This window comes from Felis catus, chromosome D4, assembly GCF_018350175.1.
Source record: "Felis catus isolate Fca126 chromosome D4, F.catus_Fca126_mat1.0, whole genome shotgun sequence".
NCBI lineage: Eukaryota > Metazoa > Chordata > Mammalia > Carnivora > Felidae > Felis > Felis catus.
In genome coordinates, this window is record NC_058380.1 from 92,541,311 (window position 1) to 92,558,905 (window position 17,595).

Here is a 17,595-nt window from a genome sequence, read left to right on the forward strand (position 1 = left end):
TTCAACCATGTGACCGAAGAATGCCCCAACACTAGAATCCAGCGTGTCCAACTCCGAAACACCCGGCCGTGACGCACATCTAGCGGGCCGGCCACCTCGGTCAGGCCCGGCAGCAGTGATCGGGGTCTACCCTTGACCCCACAGGCCACGGGACTAACGCTTAATTTGTCAGCACAAATCACCCGTTACGACAAGACGCATGCCCTGAAGTCAGAGAACGGTACTAGGTTTCTTAAGCGTAAAGCGGTTAAATTGGAAAAAAAAAAAAGGGACAGTTCGTGAGTTTTACGGTTTATTAAATAGGAAAGCGGTCCATCTGAACAGGAGAAGAAAAGGAAATTTATTTTAAAAAATAACACCTAGAGAAAAATGGCCAAAAAGGCGTATGGTGCCCCCCCTACATTGGAAAGCAGCTGGAAAAGCACCCCGGGAGACGTCGCGCTGACCCAGGAAGGCTGCGCACAGCCTCAGTCCCTGAGTTCCAAACTTCGTTGTACAAGATGCCACTCGAAACGTGTATCAAAACCCTCCAGCCGAAGCAGCTTTTCAAATCCGAAGGCCCACAGATGCGTTTAGATGGTCGCACCCAGTGGCGCGCCTGTGTGACCTGGGACCCCGCGGAAGGACAGCAGCCAGGCTCGGGTCTCCAACCGTACGAGCCGCCCGTGAGGCCCCAGGAGGGGACTCTGAGCCAGCCGGGGCACCAAGTGAGGTCACAGAGGCATTAGGGCCTTGGGAGGCGAGCACGGAGCCGCGGCTCACCTACTCCCTCTCCTTACGGAATCGAGGACGCTCGAGTGAACTTATCTTACGATCGACATTCTGGAATGACGACGGAAAACACTTATTACAGAACTGCCGTTTTCACGTTTAGTAACTTCAAAAGATCACTGGCTTTCACAGAAACGTCTTCTGATAGAGCATCAGTCCACCAAGCCGCAGGAGCTCGCCAGGAAGGGTCGCGTAGAAGCCAAGTGCAGCTCTCCCACGCGGGGGGCTCCTCACTGCAGCTGGCTGTTAGGGCTGTTTAGGTCACGAAATTAGCGGCACGGTGAGTATTTTTACTACGGCCGAGGACGACGTACTTAAAGACACAACGGCATTTTCCAACCCGGCGAGCGGCGGCGTCCGGACGTAAGCAGGGCTGCGACCTGGAAGCACCTCAGAGTTCTCAAGACTCCTCTTCCTCATCTTGAATTTCGGAAATTCTGTCTATGGATTTAAGGATTTCGGCCACAAGATTCAACGTTTCGGCTCCAGAAACCAGCTGCCTGAAACGGAATCGTGGATGTTACCGTCCGCCACCACGGCTGGGCAACGTCAGAAGCAACAAAGCAAAGTTCCAGAGTGAAAAGCAGGCTTTGGGTGGGGGGCCCTCTGCCCCAGAGGCGCCCGCGGTGGGCCTGGCCGCCACCACCCTTGTGGAACTCGGCCCGTGGCACACAGACGGGGACGCGCGGTGGGAGCCACCACGGCGGACCCTTCCCAGGGGCCTCCCAAGAACCTCTTTTAGGACAAGAGGGAAACGCTGTGACTCGTCCCCATTCAGAACTGTGACATTTCGTGACATTTCGTAGGTGAGGGAGACAGGACTCCCGTCTGACGTCAGTGCTCGGGTGAACACGGCTATCGCCATCCAGACATTCCAGAGCCCGCCGGTCGGGTGCGCATCGAGTGGCCTCGGGGTTAATAGGACCGTCGGGCGCACTTCTGTTCCCCGAGCCCCGTCGTCCGCTGCTCGGGGTGCGGTCATGGCTTGAAGCCCTGCGCTAAGGGACTCCGCCTCCCCGGGTCACCGCCTCACCCCCGCCTGTGCCGAGGCGCCCTCAGCTCCCCAGCGCTCACTTTATGGAGGAGCGGGCGTTGTTCATGACGACGCGAAGGTTCTGCAAGGCCACGTCGGTGTTGTGCTTCACTATCGTCAGGCTGGCACCCTGGCCGGACCGCAAGGCCTCATTCTCGCGCCGGAAGTTAGAGACCTGCGCCTGGAGGGTGGGCGAGAGCGGGAAAGGGCTTTTGCGGCTGCAGAAGAGAGCGCCTGAAAGGCAGTCCAACGAGAACTGACCACGGCACCCTCAGCAGAGGGGGTGGGGGGGGGGACAGGGCTAGCCCCCGCAAAAGCCACTCTCTGCTGAGGGGGCTCTTAGAGGACACGGGCCTGTCGTGTCCTTCAGTCTGTCCTCAGCGCTCCTCCACAGGAATGAGAAATTCGGGTCAGCATCCGTGCTGTCCCAGATGACACGGCAAATGCCCACGACCCTCTCGGTGAGCAGAAACCACGGGGCCAGAACGACCGGGCTGCTTCTTTCACTTGAGGTGGGGGGGGGGGGTGGGGAAAGCCTGCACGTCCCGAATACAGGGGTTCCCGCTGCTGGGGAGGTCCCCCGGATTTGTATCCCTGCCGTTCAATCACCTGCAGCAAGCTTATTTCCTGCTTCAGTTTCAGGATGTGATTTTCCGCCTTTACAGCTCGTTTCTGTCATAAAAACAAAAACAAGGAGGCGTCGCTAATAAGCAATGTGGTGAGATGCCCTCACGGGGCGGGGGGGGGGGGGTGGGGGTGGGAGCTCCAGCTCGCTCTGCCCAGCAGGTGGGCCCATTGTGAGGGACCCCTGCTCACCCTGCGCCTCTGTGGGCTGACAACAGAGGGTCACGCCCGGCGCGTCACAGTGCGCCCCCCCCCCCCCGGCCCCTCGTACTGTCATCAGCTCCAGGTTCTGCTCCACCTGCTGGACCACTGACTCCAGATCTCGGTAGTCACTCTCCTCCTTTATCATTTTTGCTTCCAGCTTCCGCTCCAGCGTCCTCACCCTTGTGAGACAGAAGACCAAGTCACTGCCAACTCACACATCCGGCTCTCAGAATGCGTCCGAGAGGCACTTAGGTCGGGCGGGTTAGCTGAAAACCTCGAGAGCCCGCTGCCTCGGCGGGAGCCCCAGAGAGCGTCCCGAGCTGGCTCTCGATCACCAGTTCGGCTGTTCTTATCAAGTGTGCTCGGTTTGGGTCTAACGTTCAAAATAAACTTTCGTGCAGAACCAGACACGTGTCTGAGGCGGAGGACCTGCACGTGACGAAGGCTAGACTTGGTTCAACTCTGATCGCTTCGTTACCGATTTACAATGGATTCGGGTGTGAGCAGGCATTTTGAATTGCGGTCCTAACTGAGAGCTTACATACATTTCCGTTTGAGCTTCAGAGAAGCTCTGAACCTCAGTCAGCTTTCTTCTCAGCTTAGAATTTTCATCTTTCAGCTGCAGAGAAAGAAAACCCTCATTAGAAATTCTGAGTCTCGGTGTCTCACTCAAAAGGGGTCTGCGTCTCTGTAATTTGGTTCTAGAACTCCCTGATGAACAGAAACGTTCTAGGCAGTCAGCCTCCCGTCCGCTCACGAAGGAAAAACACAGACGGAAGTGTCTCCTCCGGAAGGCCTCCGGTTACGGACGCCGACTGCGCTCGTGACTCATTTTTAGGGGATGATCCTCTTTAAGAAATCTCCTCTAGTCGGAGCACGGCGAGGTGTCCCTGAGCTGCCGCTGGGAGGGGACCCTTTCCGGACGGGAGGCCCTCGGAGAGCCTGAGCCAGACCACACCGCACCGCCCTCCACAGTGCTCTTCAGGTGGCACATCACACACGGGATCAGTCAACACGGGGGACCGGTGCACAGGGACTCTAGCAGACGGCCACACCACAGACTGTCTTGTCCTCGGAGCCCGAACCCCAGGCCACCGTGGACACCAGGAGCCTCGGGGTCCTCTGCGAGCGTGCTGCTCACGCACGGGTGCCGGCCAGGGGGCCGCCGTGGGGCCCCCTCACTTACTGCTTCGTAGCTTATCTGCAGCGTCCGCAGGTGCCTGTCTCCCAGAGACTCTCCGGGAGCCGCGAAATCTGTGCTGGGGCTCCCCGCCGGAGAGGCGCGGGAGTCCGAGTCACTCAGCGTCCACGGGGGCAGGGTCTCGGGCCCCACCAGCTCTGACGGGGTGGAGAAGAAGGAGACGTATGTGCTGCAGGGCGACGTGCTGGCGGCGCCTCCCAAGGAGCGGGTCTGCTCCACGCTGGACGGCAAGTAGGCCCCGTTCCACCCCTCGTCCTCGTCCTCGTCCTCGTCCAGAAGGTCGCCAGCCCCCGTAGGGTCTTCGAAAAACGGCTGCTGGTATTCCAGGCCATACCCCACGGTCTGGGGGGTTGGGGAGCTGCAGCCAAGTCCCAGTGGGTGCCTCGTGGGTTCCTAAGGAGGATGGCCAGACGCACAGCTCAGACTCAGAAGCCACTGGAGGCCGGTCTTCCGGGGGGCGCCTGACAGTGGACCGAGAGGCCCACCCGCCTCCCAGGAGAGAGGAGAGCCAGAAAGGGTCCCACCGGCATTGGCTGTGGGCTCCCTTTGCGCCGCCCCCCGCCCCCGGATCTTGCAGTGTCCCCCACATCGGGAGAGAGATGTCCTCCAGACGCTTCTCTATGTACGGTCGTCGCAAACGACGCCTCGATTTACCTTTGAGTAAACCCTGCTGTTGGCGGTGTCTTCTCCCGACAGGCCGAGGTTCTTGGTTTTCAGAAACTCTTTGAAGGAGAACGGATTGGCCTCTGCAAGATCTTCAAGCTTATCATCTGTGACGGTAACGCACGTCACAAATCCAGAAAGTCTCCCAAGACTTGTTAAAAGGGAGCTTCCCTGTTAGTTTCTTTCCAGAACACGGCCACATCTAAAATCAGGACTGCCACCCTCGTCACCCCACCAGAACTCAGCGAATGCTAAGAAATGAGAAACCTAGCCAATAATGCAGACCTGCGTCCACATTCTGAGTTCTCTTTCCCCCTGGTCCCTGCACCTTACTGCCCACGGCAATCACCTGGGGGTCTTTACAAGGACAACTCACCTCCATCCCCACACAGCCGAGTTAGTTGGCCTGGGGCACCACCTGCGCCGGGGGCCATCAGTTCCAAAGGTGCAGCCAAATTGGGGGTCACTGCCCCCCACCCCTTCCCCTGCTCACTCATCCCCTCTTCCCTGCTCTCTTCTCGGCCTCTCTCTCGCTCTCCTGGCCCCTAACCAGCCACCCTGTGACCCTTTCAGTCCACGATCATCAGAGCCCAGGTGCCAACTTTGTGTGATGCTGACTCCTGTTGCCCCTAGCGCTTGCTGCCTCTTCAGACCCCTTTAGCGTGACTCCCCACGTCTGTCATCCTGCATGTCCCGGCTTCCCCTGTCCTTGTACCCTCTTTCCTTCTACCCTAGGATCACGACGGACTCTGTCGGTCTCCACCCCCACCTGGTCTTTCAGACTCCAGGCACAAAGTTATATGCTGTCAAACGGACAACTCATCATTGGCCACGTGCTTGGCATTTTGTGTCGGGCAGAGAGAAAAAGAAAGGATCTTGTCTAACTACCCTACCTCCAAAATGTGTCTCCTGGGCTCCTGGCGGACCTTGCTTAGTGCATTTCCCCTTTCCGTAGCCAAAATCTGCAAAGAGACGTCATCACCCTACTGTGGTCACCTTTGTGACAGCTTTTTTTTTCAACACGGGGTCTCTACCACAGTGATTCTCACAGCGTGGGTAACGTTTGAAACACAAGCCCCCAGGCTCCTGCCCGCGGCAGTAGAACCTCTGTGGGCCCTGGCATCTGTGACTCAGAAAAAGCTTCCAGTAGGCTCTGATGAGCAGTGTGGCTGCGCACGTCCACCGTCCGCGGGGTCTTCTGAATCCTCTCGTGGGTGGCCACTCCTCTCTGAGACCCCAATGGAAGCACCTGAACTCTCACCACTCACCGCAGCCAACAGGCAGCGGAACTGCTTGGGGGAGAACGAGGCCACTGCCCTTACTGGACGAAGGCACCCTGGCCTTGCGCCCCACCACCTGGAAGGAGGAGATGGCTTGTGGTGCTCCCGCTAGGCATACCTCTGTTTCAGCACTTACCACCATCCTACGTTGGAAGTGTCTGTGTTGGGGGGGTGGGGGGGGTTCCCCAAGGCCAGACTGCAAGCTCCTAGCTGGCTGGGGGCGCTCAGCACTTGCGTGTCCCAGGGGCCAGCGCACGGTGGCACTGAGTGCCCGTCGCTGGGTCGAGGGCAGAGCTAATGCTAACGTGGCGCCGGCTCGGGGTCCCTGAGGCTTGTCTCTCACCTGTGTCTCCCACGGAAGCTAGCACCGGACTGGGCACATAGCACATAAACGTCGGCCGAATGCCGAAGAAGTGGGAGTCCAGGTCCCTGCCATGGGGGCGCTCACAGTCTAGCTGGGGGAGACAAGACCGGCGCTCACAGAACGCAGGAGCTGCAATAACATCAACAAGACCGATTGGCCGCGCGCTCTGCGCCGCCCGCCTCACCTGGAGCCCGTCCCGGCGGGTCGGGGGCGGCCCCGGGGCCCGGCGGGCTCGGCCCCGCCGTCCCGCCCGGCCGCTCACCGTCCGGAATGACGAGGCTCCGGGCTCGCGACAGCGGGGGGACGCCAGGGCGGCGCGCGTAGCCGGCCATCGTCGCGGGCCCGGCGGCGCCGGCCCACCCTAACCCGGCAGCGGGGGCTCCATGACCCCGGCTCCGCCCCGGCCGCGGCCCGAGTCCCCCGCCCCCGTCGCCCGCCGCCCGGCCGCCGCTCCCAGCCTCTCGCAGCGGCTTCCGCTCCCGGCACCGGAAGCGCGCTCCCGAACGCCGGGGGCCGGCGCCGCAGGGGCGGGGCGGTGGGGGCGGCGTCGGAAGTGACGACAGAAGCCGGGGGGCGGAGACTTAAGATGGCGGCTATGGCGCTGGCAGCGGCGCGGCTGCTGCTGGTGCGCGGCTCGGGCTCGTGGCGCCGCTCGCGGCTGAGGTGAGCCGGGGACGCGCCGGGGGTCAGCGGGGGACCCGGGGCGGCTCGCGTCTGTCCGGACGCTCTGCCTCTGGCTTCCCCACGCCCAGGCGCCGCGCCGGGGGTTCGGGCTCGGGCTTCGGGACCCTGGCTTCGTCTCCGAGGCGCCGAGGGCCCTTCCCTGCCTGGGGCCCCAGCTCCGGGCCCCGAGACTCATCCGCCTGCCCTCTCCCGGGCCGCTGGGTCCTCTCCCGCCTTCTCCCGGGCCGACGGGGCCTGTCGGAGGCCACGTGTCATCTCCGCCCCGGCCCCCGTCCTGTCGCGGGGGGGGGGCCCCCCTTGTGAGGCCGAGCCCGCGGGGCCTCCGTGCCCCAGACCGCTGTGCTGTGTCCCCTCGCCTGCAGACAGCGCGCTTTTTCCGTCCCCGCAGCCTTCCCGCCTTCCTGGCCGCCAGCACGTCCACTCGGGCCACAGTCGGTGGCGGCCCCTGGCTGTACGCCGCACCGTGCCGGGCGGAGATAGCGGGCGCAGGCAGGAGCGCGGGCCGCGTAGGAGCCGCGGTGTGAACCCTTAAAAGAAGTCAAGCAGTGGGATCTGACTTCGCGTAGAGTGCGGAGGGGTCGCCTCGGGAGGAGGCGGCATTGAAGCCAAGAGGGGAGGCACGGGAGGAGGGTCAGGCCCCGGCCAGGTGGGAGCAGGAGGAACAGAGGCGTTGGGGTTAAGGAGCCAGGTGTGTGTGTGCTCAGGGCAGCACCCGCAGGCCAGTGTGACTGGGTCCTGGGGGGCGGTGGTGGAGAGGGCTTTAAGAGAGGAGTTTGGAGAGAGTTGGAGAGAGGACCACCTGGGGCCCCATGGCAGGGGGTGGGGAGTGGCAGTTGAGGGCCCCAGCGGAGCTCGGTGCTGTAAGAGAGATTTAACCCCGGGCCGTCAGGGTGAGGTGCGGTGGTTAGTCATCTGCTCTGTAAGAGGTGTTTATAAGAGAGAGCGGTTACGGCCCAAAGAACTGACCAACTGGCCACGGCCCCCTGGGCTGAGCCAGGATTTGTCCCCAGCAGTGGTGTTCCTGCCTGCTCCCGCGTGTCGTCTCTAAGTGCTCACGTAGACGGGACGCGACGGCCGGTCACCACGGGCTCCGCGGTCTCAGGTCTGTAACCGGCCACTCTCTCTGTGTAGGTCCGGAGCTCCCGCACACAGATGCTTCAGTAGTGGCGGGGCCTACCCCGGCACCCCGCTCTCCTCCCCCTTCCCTGGCGTGCCGCAGCCTGTTTTCGCTACGGCCGGTGGACAGGAAAAGTTTGAAACCAAAGTGACCACGCTGGATAACGGGCTTCGCGTGGCGTCCCAGAACAAGTTCGGACAGTTTTGTACGGTGGGAAGTAAGTACTGTCGGTAGTGTCGTGGGTGCTTCGCTGACCGCTGTGCTTGGTACGCGGTTCGTGCGCTGGATCCGGAGGGGAAAGTACGCTCTAGAATCTGGGAACCGAGTACTCTGAGCGTGAGCCGCCATGTCGGTGCTGGGCTTTCCCCTTTGTAGCTTCCAAGAACTCTAAACCGTCTCCACCACCAATACCAAGCGTACGACTCCGTGAGCGGCAGCACGCGTGCAGCTCTGGGTGCGTAGCCCGGGGAGTGGACACGCTGTCGCCTTCACATGGTGGCGCCGGCCTGTTTGATCACGCTCAGTTGTAAAGGTTTCTCTTGATTGAATCCCCCTTTCTCGACATTTGACTTAACTTGTCATTTTTCTTTTTATTGCCAGTTCTTATTAATTCAGGATCAAGATACGAAGCCAAATATCTTAGTGGAATTGCTCACTTTTTGGAAAAATTGGCATTTTCGGTCAGTGTACGATTTGTCATTTTTGAGACTTTGTTTGGGAAGGATCTACCACGTTTTGGTTTTTTTTTAGAACAGTTATTTTAACAAGCGACTGAGTTGATAAGGCGTTGCTGCTAAAAGATGTTTAGATTGGAAGGCGATTTGGTTTCACGTTTTAAAAGTTTTCTTTTCTAAAACCATATGTTAGAAGTTGCTTTAGATTTTCTTACTTAGATTCACTTGTTTGTTTCCACTAGTCGACAGATCGATTTGACAGCAAAGATGAAATTCTGCTCACGTTGGAAGAGCACGGGGGTATCTGTGACTGCCAGACATCAAGGTACGCCAGCTTATTTTGCAGCCATGAGCTGTGGTGGTTATTCTCTGTCAGGGTCCCACTGAAACCCACGTCCTGGAGGAGCTGGGGACGTTGGCGTTGAGAAGGAGCCTGGCCTGGGCAGGGTTGGGTGAGGGATTTGGTGGAGGAAGGACACAGGCGGCAACGCTTACGGCAGAGAGCACACTGGAGAGCCAGGCGGTCCCCGGAGGTTGCTGGCTGGGCCCTGGGGACACAGAGCAGGCCCCATCCCCAGTGTGCTCCCAGAGCCAGCAGAGGGCTGCACCACAGGTAATGGAGACGAGAGCCAGGAACCAAGACTAGAGGTGGGGGCGTGGGGACAAGCAGGTGACCTGGCCTGGAGTCCGGAAAGGAACGATAGCAGACTTGACGTCGGCTGGTCTTGAAAGAGTTTGCCAGACTGAACGAGGGGTGGAGGTGGCCCAGACTCTGGGAACAGCAGGGGGAGAGGCTCAGCCCGGAAGAGGCAGCGGTCTTTTGGGGGGCCGGGAGAGGTCTGGTGTTAGCCAGCACGCGGATGGGGTGCAGGGGCTGTGGACGAGGGCAGGCGGAGTTGGTCTGCCAGACGTGGCTCTGGTCCCCAGCTGCGTAAGGCTGTGCGTCCCCCATGCCGACCCGTCGGTCCGGGCGGCAGACCCTCAGGAAGCGCGTGACGAAGCGCACCCCCGTGGTGCAGGTGGTGGGGAGCCCGTGCTCGTGAAAAGGTCCGAGAACTGGTCCTCGTCCGTCCGGGCCGGGCAGCCGCTTTCGCTCCAACACGTGCGGGAAGTTGCACTGGAAGATGGGGCGTACCGAGTGTGGTGCTGATCCTCGTGCCAGTGGGGAATGGCCCCCGTTTGGTGTGCTCCTGTCACGACCCTGACACCTGGTGTCGTTTCTTGTTTCCAGGGACACTACCATGTACGCCGTGTCTGCGGATTCCAAGGGCCTGGACACGGTGGTTGGTTTGCTGGCTGACGTGGTCCTGCACCCCAGGCTCACAGGTGTGCCCTGGGCTATGTGCGGTGTCTAGGGGGTTGGACGCAGAGGGGGGCAGGCGGAAGCCCGGCCCCCGGGGAAGAGCACCGTGGCGCCCCCGTGGGCTCAGCTACCAGTGGGTTGTCACGATTTCCTAGGAAGTGACGCTGGTGGTCAGGGAGGTTCTTCGCATCTAACACTTTGACACCCCTTTATGCCTTTGGACGTTTTTAGCGAAGTTGGATTTTTAATTTTCTTTTTCCTTAAGTTTTTATCGATTTACTCGTTTAAGTAACTTTTATGCCCAGCGTGGGGCTGAGACTCTCGACGCCGTGATCAAGAGTCACACGCCCCTCTGATGGAGCCAGCAGGGCACCCCTGGGTCTTTCGTTTCTTAAAGGCATTTCAGACAGTCTTTGAAAACTCTGGCTGGTATGCTGCCGGAAGTTTCCACGTCCTGGTCTCCATCCCCTTCCTTGGCCTGGTAGTAACCAGACTCTGATTCCGGGCCCGAAGGGGGCTAGAGTGGGCCGTGCTGACCATTCCAGCTGCCCTGGCTGGGCTCTGGTCACATCAGCCTGGCCTCATGGTCCAGGACTGCAGTGCTGAGTTAAGAACTTTCCGGTACTTGCTCCAGCTAGCTGATGAAACAGCAGCCACGATGTAGGCCCGTGCCTCTTTTTCCAGTGCCTTCACATCCAGCGCAGCTTCACCCTCACAGCAGCCCTTTGGGACGGAGCGGTTAGGGGCCTGAGGGCCTCTCATGGGGAGGAAGCTGGGGCTCAGAGCAGGCCCGGGTGACCACCTCATGGCCGAGCCTGGCGAGGCCCAACGCCTCTAGGCCCTGCCCGCCCGGCGCCGTCCCCCTCACTCCCACCACTGCCCCCCGGTCTGCCCCAGGTGAAGGCAGAGGAGGTTGCCAGCATGTCTTTCAGCCAGTCTGGTGGCACAGGCCCAGGGCCATCTCCCTCCTGGCTGGTGCAGTCTGAGCCTCGCCTGGGTGCTTTGCAGATGAGGAAATCGAGATGGCACGGATGGCTGTCCAGTTTGAGCTGGAGGACCTCAATATGCGGCCTGACCCAGAACCGCTTCTCACCGAGATGATTCACGAGGTAAGATACAAAACTCGCAACGTGCCCTCCTCCGTATCAGTGGCCCTCCTGCCACCAGGGCGGTTGGGAGGGGCCGTCTGCCTTCCTGAGGTCATTCCTACAGGTTCTAGGTGTGGTCAGAACATTCTTAATTCCCAAACCTGCCACTCATGCGGGTTTTTCATTTTGTAATTTTTTTTTTTTTTTTTTTTTTTTTTTAGCATTTTATCCCTTGTTTTTGAGAAAGTGTGAGCGGGGGAGGGGCAGAGAGGGAGAGAGAGAATCCCAAGCTAGCTCCGTGCTGTCAGCGCAGAGCCTGATGTGGGGCTCGATCCCACGAACTGCGAGATCATGACCTGAGCCGAAATTGGACGCTCAACCAGCTGAGCCACCCAGGCGCCCTCGTTTTGTAATTCCTACAGTAACAAGATTTTTATCGTTCTGTTTCTAGAGTGAGGCTTTTATTTCATACGGGTTTTTTGAGTTTTCATCCCGGAGAGGTAGATTTTGTGTTTTTTAGAAACACACAGAGCTATTCCTGCCAAACTAAGCAAAGCACCCACGGGCTCTTCCTGCCACAGCTGGGGTCACGGCAGGCCCAGTGCAAGGGGGGACACCTGGCCGTGGCCTTCTTGGTCACCTGTGTTTCTCCCCTCCTTTGTTAGGCTGCTTATCGGGAAAACACAGTTGGCCTCCACCGTTTCTGCCCCACAGAAAACATAGCAAAGATGGACCGAGAAGTGCTTCACTCCTACCTGAGAAACTATTACACCCCTGACCGCATGGTGCTGGCTGGGGTTGGGGTGGAGCACGAGCACCTGGTGGAATGTGCCAGAAAGTACCTGCTGGGAACCCAACCGGCCTGGGGATGTGAGAAGGCTGTGGACGTCGACAGATCGGTGGCACAGTACACGGGGGGGGTTGTCAAGGTAAAGCCATGATGGAAAAGAGCCCGTGACCTTGGGTCGTGTACGCCTTTTTTGACTTGGGTTTTGGCACGCTGTCGGCTGGAGCCTGTGGGTGTTACAGTCAGCTGTAAGCCCGTGGCTTTGCCTTTAATACGCATTCTGGGGCCTGAGCGTGACATGTGTTCCTTGGTTAAAGCCGAGAGTTTGGTACAAACGGGAGGTGAAGGATAGTTCTTGTCTCTAGAGAGTTTTCTGGTGCTCGTGTGGGATTTCTGTGACTGTCTTTAAGCCGCTCTGACCTGGGGTGGCTGAGGCCTCCTTGTTTTCCACGTGGGTACACTGCTCACCCTTCTTGGTTACAGCTGGAGAGAGATATGTCCAACGTCAGTCTGGGCCCTGCCCCGTTCCCCGAGCTCACGCACATCATGATAGGACTGGAGAGCTGTTCCTTCTTGGTAAGTGCCAGCAGGGGCCCGTGCGGCGTGGAGTTGGGTGTCCCCTCGCGGCTGAGCTCGGCCCTCACGTCTCTCGCAGGAGGACGATTTCATCCCCTTCGCTGTGCTGAACATGATGATGGGGGGCGGCGGCTCCTTTTCGGCTGGCGGGCCCGGCAAGGGTATGTTTACCAGGCTCTACCTCCACGTGCTCAACAGGTGGGTTGGGTCCCTTTCACCTGGCTGTCCCCAAGGTTGGCAGGCCCAGCTGAGGGTGCTTCTGGACCGTGACACCGCCTTTCAGGTGTCCCCTCGTCCGTGCTCCTTACAGGCACCACTGGATGTACAACGCAACCTCGTACCACCACAGCTACGAGGACACGGGCCTCCTGTGCGTCCACGCCAGCGCCGACCCCAGACAGGTGAGGGCCAGCCCTGAACGCGGTGGCCTCTGCTTCCTGTGCAGGTCACGTCCCTGCATACAGAGCTGGTCTCTGGAAGCACAGATGTCACCACCTGAGTTAGAAGAAACGGGCTGTCACGTCCTGATCACGCTCTTCTTCGTCTCCACGCTCTCTCTTAAAGGTTCGAGAAATGGTGGAGATCATCACGAAGGAGTTCATTTTAATGGCTGGAACCGTGGATGTGGTAAGTGTGGCACAGAGCCACCTGCAAACGTCCCCGTGGTGTTGGCGGGTTAGAGAACACAGTGTGGGGTGGCTGGCGGTGGGCCCATCCTCTGTGCCCCCAACATCCCAGCCAGAGCAGTGCAGACCCCCGGAGTGACCCAGGTCTGCAGCTGAGCTCCTCCCCTCCTCCCTGGTCTCAGCGCACAGAACAGCCACTGCCCTCAGCACCCAGTCCGTTTGCATCTGACGGGCCCCGGTCCTTTTTAAGCTCTACCGGAAAGAGTAGCACAGAGCAGTCTTTTCCTTTTAACGTTTATTCGTCTTGAGGGAGAAAGTGTGCAAGATGGGAGGGGCAGAGAGGGAGAGAGAGAATCCCAAGCAGGATCCACGCTGTTAGCATGGGGCCCAACACAGGGCTTGAACTCACGAACCGCAAGATCACAACCTGAGCCAAAACCAAGAGTCAGACGCTTAACTGATGGAGGCTCCCAGGTGCTCCAGGAAAAGGAATATTATTTTAAAAATAATATATTGGGTGCCTGGGTGGCTCAATTGGTTGAGCTCTGACTTCGGCTCCGGTCATGCCCTCAGGCTCGTGGGTTCAAGCCCCACATCGGGCTCTGTGCTGACAGCTCAGAGCCTGCTTAGGATTTTCTCTCTCCCTCACTCTCTGGCCCTCCCTGGCTTCTTATTCTCTCTCTCTTTCAAAAATAAATATTAAAAAAAAAAAAATAGGGGTGCCTGTGTGGCTCAGTCGGCTAAGCATCCGACTTTGGCTCAGGTCATGATCTCATGGTTTGTGAGTTTGAGCCCCCATCTGGCTCTGTGCTGACAGCTCGGAGCCTGGAGCCTGCCTTGGATTCTGTGTCTCCCTTTCTCTCTCTGCCCCTCCCCTGCTCGCGTGCGTGTTCTTTCCCTTTCAAAAATAAACATTAAATGAAAATAAAAATACCATATTTGTGGCACCTGGGTGGCTCAGTTAGGTGTCTGATTCTCGGTTTTGGCCCAGTTCATGATCCCACAGTTGTGGGTTTGAGCCCCACACTGGGACATGTGCTGTCAGCACAGAGCCTGCTTGGGATTCTCTCTCTGCCCCTCTCCTGCTTGTGCTCTCTCAAAATAAACTTAAAAAAAGTTTTTAAAAATAACATATTAAAAGTCCGCGTCGGTGGCTCTGTTAGTGGTCTGCTAGGAAGTACTTCCCGCTCACGTGAAGCTAACTTGAGGTAGGTTTTATCTGCCTGGAGTCGCAAAGATAGAAGGCGCTCATCTCAGATCGGAGATTATTTTCCTCCAGCAACGATGCGGACTCTCAGCGGCCAGTGTCGTCCGGCAGGCGTGCACGCTGTTCGGCGTCCGGCAGCTTCGTGTCGGTCGGGTGCCATCTCTCACCCGGCCGCTCTCCGTGCCCCCCGTTTCTGAACACAACTCGTGGGAGTCCCATAGTTGCAAATTTCATGCCTGGTCAGAGAGGCTCACGGCACAGACTTGGCACACGGAGCTGGTTCCCTCTGAGTTCCTCGGGGAGCGTGGGGAGCCCGGTTGCCTGGGCCCTGCACCTGGCGTCTGGGTGGAGCCCCAGACTGTCGAATTTGTCTTCCTGGTGACGTGGACGTGGCTGGGCAACAGCGTGTGAGTTGCCGGGAAATGAACCGTGTGGCTTGGTGGTCGGACCCCCAGGTGGAGCTGGAGCGGGCCAAGACCCAGCTGATGTCCATGCTCATGATGAACCTGGAGTCCAGGCCTGTGATCTTCGAGGACGTGGGGAGGCAGGTGCTGGCGACCCGTTCCAGAAAGCTGCCCCATGAGCTGTGCGCGCTCATCCGTGAGTACCGTGCTGGCGGGCGGGCCCAGACCCGGCTCCCTCCCTCCCCTCCCAGAGGCCGGCCGAGGAGGTGTGATGCCTGCGGGCTTTCGTCTGTGCCAGCCCTACTTCGTGTCCCTGAGTACTGACCCCTGTGCCCCCAAGTTTGCACCATTTTCCCTACCGCTCTGGGTTTTTAAGCGGATTCGCTGAGATAATGGACGGAAATCCTCCGCTCGGGGCTCGAACGGTGTTGCCCTTCATGGTGTTGTGGCAGGTGTCTTGGCTGCAGGTTTCCATGGCCTCCCGTGAGTGACCTTCAGGAAGTCCTGGAATTTCCTCTAGTGTCAGAGTGTTACTTGTTTGTGGCCCTTTGGGGGACAAGTTTATTTTCTCTGTAGTAGGCCCTCAGAGTATCTGTGACCCCCCCCCCCCCCCCGTGCTGTCCTGTGGTGACGTTTGTTACCTCGCTGCTCTGGCACTCACACCCTCCCTGGGGGCCCCCTCAGACCCTGGGGCGCGCAGTACCCAGTCTCCCCTAGGCCTCATCCTCTGGAGCAAAGTCCAGCTGCCCATGCCGGGTGTTCCCAGGCAGGCTGAGCTCCCGGGCCCTCAGAAGTCGGGCCCCTGTGTGTGGCCGCTCCCCCCCCTCCCCCCCAAGCCCTAGGGGTTCTTTGTTTTTTCCTTCCCTGCAGGCTCTCCGTGTGGGTAACTGCAGGTGAGCTTTTCCATTGAGATGCATCTGGGCAGGTGTGCATTCCCGCATTTGAAAATAACTTGCAACCACTGGTACATCCCCATTTACTGGGAAAATTTGTCACTTCACCCTGAGTCGCCCTGAATTCTACACACGGCTGAATCTGGACTCTGGAGTCCGCAGCCTGGCCTTGGACCCCTCAGTCAGGGTAGTGGCCACGGCCACGCGTGGAGAGAGTCCGTGCAGGGCTCGGGCGTTCCCCTGAGGTCTCCCTGTCCCCCGTGCTAGGCAGCGTGAAGCCAGAAGACATCCGGAGAGTTGCCTCCCAGATGCTCCGCAGGAAGCCCGCGGTGGCCGCCCTGGGCGACCTGAGCAACCTGCCGGCCTACGAGCACATCCAGGCGGCGCTGGCCAGCGGGGACGGGCGCCTGCCCAGGACATACCGGCTGTTCCGCTAGAGGCCGTCGCGGTGCGGCCCGATGTGGGCTGTGGACGGAGCCCGTGTTCGTCCGTGGGTTTTGGGTGTGAATTTAGTGCAAAGATTCATAAAAGTGCAAACTGGGGGACTCTTCTCTTAAACTCGATCAGATTTAATGTCGCCGAGCACAGCTCTGCGTCCGTTTCTTCAGGACGGGTAGATCAGGCAGCGGAATAAAGGTCTGTCTGTGTTGCCGCGGCTGGGAACCAGGCGAAGCGAAAGACCGCCGGGGGCCGGCTGCCGCGGGGAGGCCAGGTGGGCGCCCTGCCCCGTCCCGCGTTCCCAGAGGCGAGCGGCCTCGAGTCCGCGTCAGAGCGACTCCCGGGGTCTGCCGCGGGGCGTGCTCCTCGGCGCGGCGCTTTCCTTCACCCTCGGTAAGGATGGGGTGGCGAGAGGCCGGGCTCAACCGGCGGCGTCCGGTAACTGGAAGAGCGTCCCGATTCCCGACGGCACGGCACGAGTGTCGGCGCCCTGGAGGGAGGTGGGGTTTCCTCGAATCGCCGGCCCGTGTGAAGAGCCAGAGCCGCGAGGCTGGGGAGCGTTCGGTTCCGCGGACGCGCGTGGACGCGTCAGGAGTCGCCCGGCCAGGTGACCCTGGTTATACAGGGTGGCGTTGTGCTTCCCCGACGGGTACGCACACGGAGCCCCTGGGCCCCTTGGGGCACCGCCCTCCCAGCCTCTGGGGCACAGAGGGGAGGGAGGGACGCTTCCAGGAAATCAACCCTCAAACGTTCTTTGGTCATTTAACCTGCTTATTTTTGCTGGAGCCCATCCTCCGCTTTAGATGCCTTCCCTGCGCACTTAGCGGCATCAGGGAGGGTGTGTTTACCCGCTGGGGTGGAGCCCGGGGGGGGGGGGGGGGCGGGCCCGGTGGGCCAAGGTCCTTGCCTTGCAGACATTCCTGTGGTTACCACCCTGAAGGGGAAGCACAGGGGGGCAGGGGTGGCGGGCGAGGTCAGCTGGGCTTAGCTGGGGGCAGGGCTCACCGAGAGCCCTCAAGGGGCCGGCCGGAGCCCCCACGGGCCGCACTCAGCCTCCAACCACAGACCGCTGCGCCCAGACCCAGGGGTCTGCTCGGAAGCTGGCGCCAACCGCCCCTCGCCCCCGAGAGCTCCTTGGCACTGCGCAGCCGCAGCCCGTCCTCTGGCCCGCGCCAGCAGAGCGCGTGTGGGTCAGACAAACTATCCTCACACCAGATTTCTCAATTCTTTATGAAGCTTGCTTTGCAGAGACTGGTCCGTGTCAGTTGAATCTATCTGAGTTTTAACCTGGCTCCCAAGTGAAACCCGAGCATCTAAACTCTCCCGGCTGCTCCTAAGTGAATGTCCTGACTTGGGACCCGGATGTTTGCCGACATCCATCATATCGGTCGGAGACGACGTCTGAGATGATGCATCACACTTGCCTCATTTTCAGGACCCCTTACCGCAAAAATCTGCCGGAGGTTTTCAGTTTATTGACTCAAAACTCAACGGAACATTTCTTTGAGCAAAATTTTATCGACAGTGAAGTTTCGTGAAGTCAGGTAGGGTGGACGGGCCTCCTCGGTAACCAGAAGTGGGTGTCCCGCACGACGAGTCTGGAAGCCGGTGCTAATAAAGCTGATACACTCTACTTTGGAAGTGGCTTCGCTTCATCG

General features: G+C 59.6%; 2 protein-coding genes across 4 annotated transcripts; one reads left to right on the plus strand and one right to left on the minus strand.

Annotated features, from left to right (window-relative positions):
• Positions 1 to 279: 279 nt before the first annotated feature.
• Positions 280 to 6,620, minus strand: ENTR1 (endosome associated trafficking regulator 1). Of its 3 annotated transcripts, XM_023243019.2 has the most exons (10): positions 6,403 to 6,620; positions 6,120 to 6,269; positions 5,390 to 5,458; positions 4,488 to 4,603; positions 3,819 to 4,226; positions 3,178 to 3,251; positions 2,700 to 2,811; positions 2,414 to 2,476; positions 1,846 to 1,985; positions 280 to 1,271 (listed from the first exon to the last, which is right to left on the minus strand). In XM_023243019.2, the coding sequence occupies exons 1-10, from the start codon at positions 6,470 to 6,472 to the stop codon at positions 1,172 to 1,174; spliced, it is 1,302 nt and encodes a 433-aa protein (XP_023098787.2). In that variant the 5' UTR covers positions 6,473 to 6,620; the 3' UTR covers positions 280 to 1,171. The 3 variants fall into 3 exon arrangements, with proteins under 3 accessions (XP_023098787.2, XP_023098788.2, XP_023098789.2); XM_023243020.2 differs by lacking the exon at positions 6,120 to 6,269 and having other exon boundaries at positions 6,325 to 6,620; XM_023243021.2 differs by lacking the exon at positions 6,120 to 6,269 and having other exon boundaries at positions 6,403 to 6,619.
• Positions 6,621 to 6,651: 31 nt separating this feature from the next.
• Positions 6,652 to 17,570, plus strand: PMPCA (peptidase, mitochondrial processing subunit alpha). Its single transcript, XM_023243018.2, has 13 exons — positions 6,652 to 6,803; positions 7,956 to 8,158; positions 8,542 to 8,621; positions 8,858 to 8,940; positions 9,847 to 9,941; positions 10,927 to 11,027; positions 11,672 to 11,935; positions 12,277 to 12,369; positions 12,449 to 12,567; positions 12,680 to 12,770; positions 12,934 to 12,996; positions 14,658 to 14,802; positions 15,767 to 17,570. Exons 1-13 carry the CDS (start codon positions 6,727 to 6,729, stop codon positions 15,934 to 15,936), a joined length of 1,584 nt encoding a protein of 527 aa, XP_023098786.1. The 5' UTR covers positions 6,652 to 6,726; the 3' UTR covers positions 15,937 to 17,570.
• Positions 17,571 to 17,595: the final 25 nt, after the last annotated feature.